Genomic DNA, 10,286 nt, shown 5'->3' with positions numbered 1-10,286 from the left:
CCGCCACCACACCCGGCTAGTTTTTTTGTATTTTTTAGTAGAGACGGGGTTTCACCGTGTTAGCCAGGATGGTCTTGATCTCCTGACCTCGTGATCTGCCCGTCTCGGCCTCCCAAAGTGCTGGGATTACAGGCTTGAGCCACCGCGCCCGGCCAATTTTTTCTTTTTTGAGACAGAGTCTTGCTCTGTCACCCAGGCTAGAGTGCAGTGGCATGATCTTGGCTCACTGCAACCTCCGACTCCCAGGTTCAAGCGATTCTTCTGCCTCAGCCTCCAGAGTAGCTGGGATTAGAGGCACATGCCACAACGCCCAGCTAATTTTTGTATTTTGGTAGAGATGGGGCTTCACCACGTTGGCCACGCTGGTCCTGAACTCCTGACGTCGGGTGATCCTCCTGCCTCGGTCTCCCAGTGCTGGGATTACAGGTGGGAGCCACTGTGCCTGGCCATGAATTTTTTTTTTTTTTTTTTTTTTAACATCTTGACACAGGGACAGCAAAGAAACAGAGGCTGACATTTGAAAGGCAAATTTGGCTCTGTGTTCCAGGATGCGGCAGCTGGGGCATGACCTGGGTGCCAGCCTGGCCTCCTCCCCTCCCGCCTGCCTCACCTCCAACAGGTGCATGAACTCTTCCAGAGTCTTCGCTGCTACACCCAGTGTGTGGACAGAGAACCGCCCACCTCTCAGGGTGTGACTGTGACGCCCTCAGCCCAGGCTCAGGTGTGCCAACAGCTGGGGAGGTCACTCTTCCCCTGGGGGGCAGGGCCGAAGCAAGGCTGCCACCTGCCCAGACAGGAGAACGAACGCCAACAGCTGGCACCAGCTCTGGAGCCAGAGGAGGCCACATCTGGGCAGCCGGTGGGGCAGGCAGATCCCTGAAGGAGGCAAAGCCCTTACAAGTTCCGGCAGAAAAACAAAATGACTTATGTTTGGGAAAGAATCATATCAGGACCCCCAGAGGACCCTAAGGAGATGGGCAAAGGCTCTTTTGCAGCTTGGGAGTGAAGCCCCCTCCCTAGGCCCAGCTTCTCTCCATCACCCCACTGTGTCCACCGCCCTCAATACATGCCCCGGGACCCCACAGCCAGGGTCAGGCACTGAAGCAGAAGCTGCCAGGGGCTGGCACTCCTGGGGACTCCAGTTCAATGTGGGAGGCCCGGCTGAGAAAGCAGCTGTGTGTCACCATCCCTGGATATGTAAACAACCACCGAAAGGCAGGTCTATACTTTCTGGAAAACCACCGACTCCACATGCAATAGAGCTGCAACTCGGACTCCTAGAGTCGTTGGCTGTGTAAATGGTACGCCCTGAGCCCCAGCTCCCCCTCCACCGCTGTGCCACGTGAGGAGAGGGCTTGTGGAGGTTAGGTGCCTGCCCTGGGCAGGTATGTCTGTCACTCGGGGCAGCTCTTACCTGCTCAGGCAGGGCTTCGAAGTCAGAAGCGTCCAGGGCATCCTGTATCTGGCTGTCCAGCAGGAAGTCGAGTTCCACAGCTGAAGAGTCTGCCCAGGCGGCCTGGTCTGCAGGATGAGGCAGGTGGTCTTGCTGCCCTGCCAGGTCTGAGGTGGTGTCTATGCCCTGCTGGGCCCCAGGCTCCTGGAGAGGGCTGTCTGCTGCTCCTCTGTGTTCTGGCAGAACAGAAGCTTGCGGGGACACACGGAGCCCCTCAAGGTCTTGTTCGAGGTCCTGGCCACCTGACTCGGCTGCCTCTGGAGTAGGGCCTGGCTCCTGCTTTTGATCGACACATGGACCGGTGTCCGTGGCTGCATGGTTGGAATCTCCAGCGCCCATCATGGACTCTCCACTCCCGGGTGCCAGAGCCAGGGAGGCTGTCGGGCCCACTGGGACATCGCCAGGGGGCATGTCATCCTGCCCTGCCTCCCCCGTTTCTCCTGCGGTTTCCCCAGTGAGTGGGGTGCAGCCTGGCAGGGCCCTCCTGTAGCCTCCATCAGCGGCCTTCCTCTTGGGAGAGGTAGGTGACATGGTGCTGGCCTGCCCATCGGGCCCAGCCACCTCCAGAGCCCTCTCTTCCAGCTCAGCAGGGTCTGTGCTCAGGTCTGCAATGACAACCATCCCGAGGGAGGAGCATCCCAGGCTGCTATGAGTCCCTTCCCCTTCCCTGCCTATCCTGCTGGGGGTCTGCTGGGGGTCAGGGGAGCCCTGGGCCACAGACCCAGGTTCCAGGCACCAAGAGGCAGGGCCCAGTCCCAGAGCAGGGCCCAAGGTAGGAGCTGATGCTGGGGTACAGGGGATACTGTCTCCCTTCTCCTGGGGCCCTCCAGGCAGGCCAGCCCCTGCTGTCCTTTGGGCCCCTCCCTCCTTGAGGGCTCCTCTGTCTGGCTTCTCCCCTTCAGAATCACTGCTTGGTAGGTGTTCCTTTTGGCCACGATCACCTGGAACCCCATCTGTCTCAGGCCTGCTGTCTTCAGCCCCTTGTTCTGACAGGTGGTCTTGGCTGGCCCTCTGTGAGGAGGACAACCCTGTCCCCCTGTCTGGAGGGTCATCAGGCTGAGAATCTCCACTGCTGGGCACAGCCTGCACAGGGCTCTGGCTGCTCTGCTCAGGGTGGGCACTGTCTGCCTGCGTTGGGTCCCCCGGCTCCGTGGCCTCCTGGAAGGGGAGCCCCAGGGTCTCCACTAGCGGCTGGCATCGTGGACTCTGGGCACTGGACTCTGGGAGGGTTTCCTGTGGACAGAAAAAGACTCAGCCCCGGGGCCTTTGATAACCAAGTTCTCCAAAGAGTTTTCTATTAGTTTGGTGTAAAAGTAATTGTGGGTTTTGTCATTACTTTTAATGGCAAACACTGGCCAGGCGCAGTGGCTCACGCCTGTAATCCCAACACTTCGGGAGGCCGAGGTGGGCGGATCACTTGAGGTCAGGAGTTCAAGATCAGCCTGGCCAAAATGGTGAAACCCCATCTCTACTAAACATACAAAAATTAGCTGGGCACGGCGGCCCACACCGGTAGTCCCAGGTACTCAGGAGGCTGAGGCAGGAGAATCGTTTGAACCCGGGAGGTGGAGGTTGCAGTGAGCCGAGATAGGGCTGCACTCCAGCCTGGGTGACAGAGTGAGACTCTGTCTCACATACACAAAAAAATTAATGGCAAAAACCGCACTTACTTTTGCACCAATCTAATAGTTGTGACTGCCCTGTTCAAAGACTCAGATGTTGGCACCGGCCATCATGCATGGAAATAGGCATCGGTACCAGGGCCAGCGACTGGAGGGGGATCTGGAAGCACAGAAACCTCTCCTTCCATCAAGCTCTTCTCTCTGCCAGCACCAGACACTCAACAAGATCAGGGATATGAAAATCAAGGTGGCATTCAAACCACACCAATGTTAATTTCCTGTTTATTATTATTTTTAGACAGAGTTTCACTCTTGTTGCCCAGACTGGAGTGCAATGGCACAATCTCGGTTCACCGCAACCTCCACCTCCTGGGTTCAAGCGATTCTCCTGCCTCAGCCTCTCGAGTAGCTGGGATTACAGGCATGCGCCACCATGCCCGGCTAATTTTGTATACTTAGTAGAGACAGAGTTTCTCCATGTTGGTCAGGCTGGTCTCGAACTACTGACCTCAGGTGATCTGCCTGCCTCAGCCTCCCAAAGTGCTGGGATTACAGGTGTGAGCCACCGTGCCCAGCCGCTATTATTATTTTTATTATTTATTTTTCATAATTTTGAGACAGGGTCTCACTCTTTCATCCAGGCTGGAGTGCAGTGGTGTGATCACGGCTCACTGTAGCTTTGACCTTCCTAGGTTCGGGTGAGCCCCCCACCTCAGCCTCCCAAGTAGCTGGGACTATAGGTACACACCACACCTGGATAAATTTTGTGTTTTTTTATACAGATGGGGTTGTGCCATGTTGCCCAGGCTGGTCTGGAATACCTGGGCTCAAGTGATCCTCCTGCCTCGGCCTCCCAAAGTGCTGGGATTACAGGTGGGAGCCACTGCACCTGGCCAAGTTTTAAAACAATTATTGTAGGCTGGATGCAGTGGCTCATGCCTGTAATCCCAGCACTTTGAGAGGCCGAGGCAGGCGGATTGTTTGAAGTCAGGAGTTCAAGACCAGCCTGGCCAACAGGGTGAAACCCCATGTCTAATAAAACTACAAAAATAAGCCAGGTGTGGTGGTGTGCACCTGTAGTCCCAGCTACTGGGGAGGGTGAGGCAGGAGAATCGCTTGAATCCAGGAGGCGGAGGCTGCAGTGAGCCGAGATCGCACCACTGCACTCCAGCCTGATAAGCAAGACTCCATCTCAAAAAGAAAAGAAAAAAAAAATTATTGTAGAGATAGAGTCTTCCTATGTTGCTCAGGCTGGTCAAGGGAAGTCTCCCAAAGTGTTGGGATCACAGGCACGAGCCACTGCACCTGGCCAATTGCCTAGTTTTGATGATGGACTACAGTTATGCACGGTGTTACCACTCGGGGAAGCTAGAACAGAGAGCACCAGAACTTCACTCTGTACTGTTTTTTGTTTTTTAAAAAATTGTGGTAAGGCCAGGCGTGGTGGCTCATACCTGTAATCCCAGCACTTTGGGTGGCTGAGGCGGGCAGATCACCTGAGGTCAGGAGTTCAAGACCAGGCTGGCCAACACGGTGAAACCCCGTCTCTACTAAAAATACAAAAATTAACTGGGCGTGGTGGCAGGCGCCTGTTATCCCAGCTACTCAGGAGGCTGAGGCGGGAGAACTGCTTGAACCTGGTGGGGCGGAGGTTGCAGTGAGCCAAGATGGTGCCATTGCACTCTAGCCTGGGTGACAAGAGTAAAACTCTGTCTCAAGAAAAAAAAGGAAAAAAAAAAAAAAAGAATTGTTGCATACTCAACATATATCCATAGCACAATGTACTGAAAACGGCAGGTGGAAGAGAGGTACAGGCCTCACCATTGCCAAAGAACTCCAGGGTGAAATGGGGCTGCCGAGGCTGGGCCAGGAGGCCGCACATGCGCTGGGCTCAGCCTGGCTGATTTTAGAGCCTTACCAGGCTAAAGGCCCCACTCCTGAGGTCCTCATCCTTTGTCTCTCCGTTTCTTGCCACTGTCTTCCTGGATTTTGCAAACTGGGGAACAAACCTCCCAACTGAGTTCTGTAAACCGGATACAAGAACAAAGCAGCAATAAAGATAAGGGAGGAATGAGGTCTCAGGAAAAAAGCAAACCCAAACCTGCTCCTTTCTTGTAGCCTTGAGAGAACTCCACCCTTGCCCTTTGGGTATCTTCCCTCCAGCCCCTGTAGACCATGAGTGAGCAACTGGGGACAATGAAGGGAGACACAGAGCCGGAACTTTAAGGGAGGCAGCGGTGCTTCTACATCCACGAGGCCACAGGACAGGCTCACCTGGGAAGGAGGAAGGGGAGCTGGCTCCTTCTCTGGTTGATGGAGGAGCCAGCAGGGAGCTCCTGTTTCCTCATCTGGGGAGCTGTGTAGGAAAAGATAAAACTGAGGAAGATCTGCCCGGGTACTGTGGCTCACGCCTGTAATCCCAGCACTTTGGGCGACTGAGGTGGGCAGATCACTGAGGCCAGGAGTTCGAGACCAACCTGGGGAACATGGTGAAACCCTATCTCTACTAAAAATACAAAAATTAGCCGGATGTGGTGGCACATGCCTGTAATCCCAGCTACTCGGGAGGCTGAGGCAGAATGGCTTGGATTTGGGAGGTGGTGGTTGCAGTGAGCCAAGATCGTGCTACTGCACCCCAGCCTAGGTGACAAAACAAGGCTCTGTGTCAAAACAAACAAACAAACAAACTGAGGGGGATCTGAAATCCTCCTAGGTTGTCACTCACATATTAAGACAAATGCAAAACAAAATCTAAGAGGAAACCAGTGCTAAGAGTCTCCTAGGCTGGGCACGGTGGCTCATGCCTTTAATCCCAGCACTGTGGGAGGCTGAGGTGGGTGAATGCCCAGGAGTTTGAGACCAGCCTGAGCAACATAGTGAGACCCTGTTTCTACAAAAAGTTTAAAAATTAGCTGGACAAGGTGCTGTGTGCCTGTGGTCCCAGCTACTTGGGAGGCTGAGATGGGAGGATCATCTAAGCCAGGGGAGTTCAGGCTGCAATGAGCTATGATCACATTACTGTACTCCAGCCTGGGTGACAGAGCAGGACCCTGTCTCAAAAAAAAAAAAAAAAAAAAAAAAGTCTGCTAGATGGAAGGCCCTGGAAAACCTGCTTTAAAAGAGTGGGATGGGGATGGAGAAGCAGTGACCTGAGAACATTTAACGGGCAAGGAGGGTGCAGAGTCTCACTTGGAGAATACACTGCCTCAACAGGTGACTTTGTCACACTTATAATGCCAGGAACTGCCTTCTGAACTGGGAATAGGGATATTCTCATTTGGACGGACACTCCAGCTCTCACAAGACACATTCTAGGGAAAGGAAATTGTAGATGCAAGAAACATAGTGTCTTTAAAAACTAGTGAAACTTAGGGTTATATTTAAATAAATAAGGGCCAGGCGCAGTGGTTCACACCTGTAATCCCAGCACTTTGGGAGGCTGAGGCAGGCAGATCACCTTAAGTCAGGAGCTCAAGACCAGCCTGGCCAACATGGTGAAACCCCATCTCTAGTAAAAATACAAAAATTAGCTGAGTGTGGTGGCGGGCGCCTTTTATCCCAGCTACTTGGGAGGCTGAGGCAGGAGAATCGCTTGAACCCAGGAGGTGGAGGTTGCAGTGAGCCACGATTGTACCACTGCACTCCAGCCTAGGTGACAGAGCAAGACCCTGTCTCAAATACATACACACATCCATAAGGATATATATATCATTTTGTTTTGGCTAATTATTTCTTGTAGATATGGGGTCATCCTCATTATGTTACACAGACTCCTCTCAAACTCCTGGGTTCAAGCAATCCTCTTGCCTTGGCCTCCCAAAGTGCTGGGATTACAGGCATGAGCCACTGCGCCCAGCCCTGATTGCTTTTCTTTTTTATTGGTCATTAGCTCACATAACAACAATTCCTTTGTTCCCTTCTTGATTGAGGAGGAGGAATGTGGAAGACGGATGGGTTTGACCAGCAGACAGAATATGAGTTATAGAATATAAGTTCTGTAACCTTGAAAAATTCAGCATTATCTTTGTCCACAGTTAAAACTTCTTTTTTTCTTTTATTTTTTAGTGGAGTCTCGCTCTGTTGCCCAGACTAGAGTGTAGTGGCATGATCTCTGCTCACTGCAACCTCTGCCTCCTGGGTTCAGTCGATTCTCTTGCCTCAGCCTCCCGAGTATCTGGGATTACAGGTGTGTCACCACACCTGGCTAATTTTTGTATTTTTAGTAGAGACAGGGTTTTGCAATGTTGGCCAGGCTGGTCTCAAACTCATGACCTCAAGTGATCCTCCCTGCTAGGCCTCCCAAAGTGCTGGGATTACAGGCATTAGCCACCATGCCTAGCCAAAACATCAACCCTTCTTACCAGCGAGGAATGCTAGGAGAAGTAAGATCCGATGGCCCTGAGCTCTGGGAAGGAGTGGGTCACAGCACTGGATAGGTTGTGGGTCTACTTCCCAAAGCATTGCTGTCTGCTGAGCTGCTGTGCTATGTGGACTGTCAGTGGGGAGACCTGCTGGAATGCTCACAGCCACCTACCTGCAGACCGCCTTTCCTGGTTCCTCCCCGTGCTGCTGTGTAGAGGGAACAGGTCCCAGTTTACTCTCTGGCTCCTCAGGGTGATGTAAACAGCCCAACATGGAACTCTGGGGGTCCCCATCAGAGTCTCCTAGCCTTGGGGTCTTTAGAGGTTTTGGAGGACAGAGTCCGTCTCCTGTTTTAGAGATAGAGGAAGATGAAGGGGTGGGGGATACAGCCACTGCCATGGCTGACAACTGAACACAGCAAGGCCACTGCTGTCTTGAAAGAAAGCAGGCTCGTTCCAAGGGCATGAAACCCCCGCTCTGATGCTTACCTGGTGAGCGAGAGATGGACTGGAACCCCTATCAAAGGTGGGACTTATGAGCTTATGTGGCCATGAGATTCAAAGGCTTTTTACCTATGGACTGGCCAGAGCTGAGGCTGAATCAGGAGGTGGCCTGGCCTGGCTCCAGATCACACAGAAGAACCTGGCCTGGCCGACTCTCTTTCTGGGGAAGTGGTAAGGGGTGTGTAGTGGGTCCCAGCTCAAACAACTCTGCAGAGGGGTCATTCCTGTCTTCTCTACCAAACATCCCCTTTCATGAGCCTGACTTCTTCCCTTCTCAGCTTTTCTGCAAGTATCAATGTCCTGGGTCATCTCCTGTCTCCCCCACTACAACTAGGCTGCACGCGAGAAGGGGCCGAATCCATCTCACTTTCTGCAGGGTCCCAAGTGCCTGTAAGAGCATCCTGTACACTGTTGGTGCTCAATAAATACTTAGGACATGATTGGATAAATGCACACCACCAAGTGCAGACAAGACTAAATTATGTACTACTCTAGTGTGCTGAGACATCTGTGAAATAGCCATCCTGGGAAAACTGGGACTCACAGTCAGCGGGTGCTGAAGAGGTGATGCTTTGGCCACGTCCTGGGCCCTTGCATTTCTGCACTAACTTCCCCATCACTGAAAGCAATTGCGATGTGTCTTCTTCCGGCATTTAAGAGGCTAAAGATGCTTACTGACATCTTTGTATACATAGCACGGTGGCTCATGCCTATAATCCCAGCACTTTGGGAGGCTGAGGCGAGTGGATCACCTAAGGTCAGGAGTTCAAGACCAGCCTGGCCAACAAGGCAAAACCCCATCTCTACTGAAAATACAAAAATTAGCCAGGCATGGTGGCACCCACCTATAGTCCCAGCTACTTGGGAGGCTGAGGCAGGAGAATCACTTGAACCCGGGAGGCAGAAGTTGCAGTGAGCTGAGATTGCACTACTGCACTCCAGCCTGGGTGACAGAGTGAGACTGTCTCAAAAAAAAATTAGTATGTATTATATATTATATATAAGAATACATATGGATTCAAATTTAACATATACATACATATAAAATATATTGTTTACATATTACATATTTATAATTATAAATATATATTAAATTATATATTTCTACTATATCAATATATTATAAAGTTATGTACTTACATATTTACATATGATGTATATTATATATTTATTAAATACATACAGTATGTATTATATATCCCACTATATTGCCAGGTTGTTCCATGTGATCTAAAGCCAGGCCATGCCACCTCAGGATTCAGCCTCAGCCAAATATGTAAATATATATATTTATACATATATATATATATATATGTATTTATGTATTATATATACTACATATATATATATATATTTTCTTTTTTTGAGACAGGGTCTGGCTTTGTCTCCCAGGCTGGAGTGAAGTGGTACAACTGTGGATCACTGCAGTCTTGACCTCCTAGGCTCAAGCCATCCTCCCGCCTCAGGCCCCTTGAGTAGCTGGGAAAACAGGTGTGTGCCACCATGCCTGGCTAAGTCTTTTTTTGTTTTTGTTTTATAGACACAGGGTCTCACTATGTTGCCCAGGCTGGTCGTCGCGACCTCTGTCTCGGCCTCCCAAAGTGCTGGAATTACAGCCATGAACGACTCTGCCTGGCCAGCATCTATTTTTTGAATTAAGAAAACTCACTTACATCGAAGCTTTCAATAGTGGCTGGCTTGTAAGACTTCCCCAAACCTGGCCCCACCTAATCATGTATTCAGTGCACAAATGATAAGGGTTGACTCTAGTGAGTTCCACACCAGATGCCGTCCTAAGAACTTGTGTGTGTTAAGATAAAAGCTCAAGGCAGGGTGCTGCTGTTATGCCTGCCTTACAGAAGTAACATTGAGCAATTCAATATTATCTTTGTCCATGATTAAAATATCAGCCTTTCTCACAGCCTGTAATCCCAGGACTTTGGGAAGCCGAGGCAGGTGGATTGCTTGAGCTCAGCAGTTCAAGACCAGCCTGGGCAACATGGCGAAACACTGTCTAAAATATGAAAACTAGCCAGACATGGTGGCGCACACCTGTAGTCCCACGTACTTGAGAGGCTGAAGCGGGAGGATGACTTGAGCCCGGAGGAAGAGATTGCAGTGAGTCTAGACTGCGCCACTGCACTCCAGCCTGGGCAACAGAACTAGAGCCTGTCTCAAAAAGACAATTAGGGGCCGGGCGCGGTGGCTCAAGCCTGTAATCCCAGCACTTTGGGAGGCCAAGACGGGCGGATCACGAGGTCAGGAGATCAAGACCATCTTGGCTAACACGGTGAAACCCCGTCTACTAAAAAATACAAAAAACTAGCCAGGCGAGGTGGCGGGCGC

At 51.4% G+C, this 10,286-nt stretch overlaps 1 protein-coding gene across 1 annotated transcript in view; it reads right to left on the bottom strand.

Moving 5' to 3' along the window:
• LOC105541000 (chromosome unknown open reading frame, human C19orf57) overlaps positions 1 to 10,286 on the bottom strand; it is a 20,171-nt gene that overhangs the window by 6,143 nt on the left and 3,742 nt on the right. The window contains exons 2-5 of the mRNA XM_011981799.1: positions 7,610 to 7,784; positions 5,350 to 5,431; positions 4,994 to 5,098; positions 1,415 to 2,686 (exon numbers count right to left, since the gene is read on the bottom strand). Of these exons, the coding sequence (XP_011837189.1) occupies positions 1,415 to 2,686; positions 4,994 to 5,098; positions 5,350 to 5,431; positions 7,610 to 7,784 (1,634 nt within the window). The remainder of the gene's footprint in view (positions 1 to 1,414; positions 2,687 to 4,993; positions 5,099 to 5,349; positions 5,432 to 7,609; positions 7,785 to 10,286) is intronic.

This window comes from Mandrillus leucophaeus, unplaced genomic scaffold (genome assembly GCF_000951045.1).
Source record: "Mandrillus leucophaeus isolate KB7577 unplaced genomic scaffold, Mleu.le_1.0 Scaffold230, whole genome shotgun sequence".
In the NCBI taxonomy this organism is placed as follows: domain Eukaryota; kingdom Metazoa; phylum Chordata; class Mammalia; order Primates; family Cercopithecidae; genus Mandrillus; species Mandrillus leucophaeus.
The sequence above is the reverse complement of the archived record's forward strand: the minus strand, read 5'-3'. Positions and strand labels throughout refer to the sequence as shown.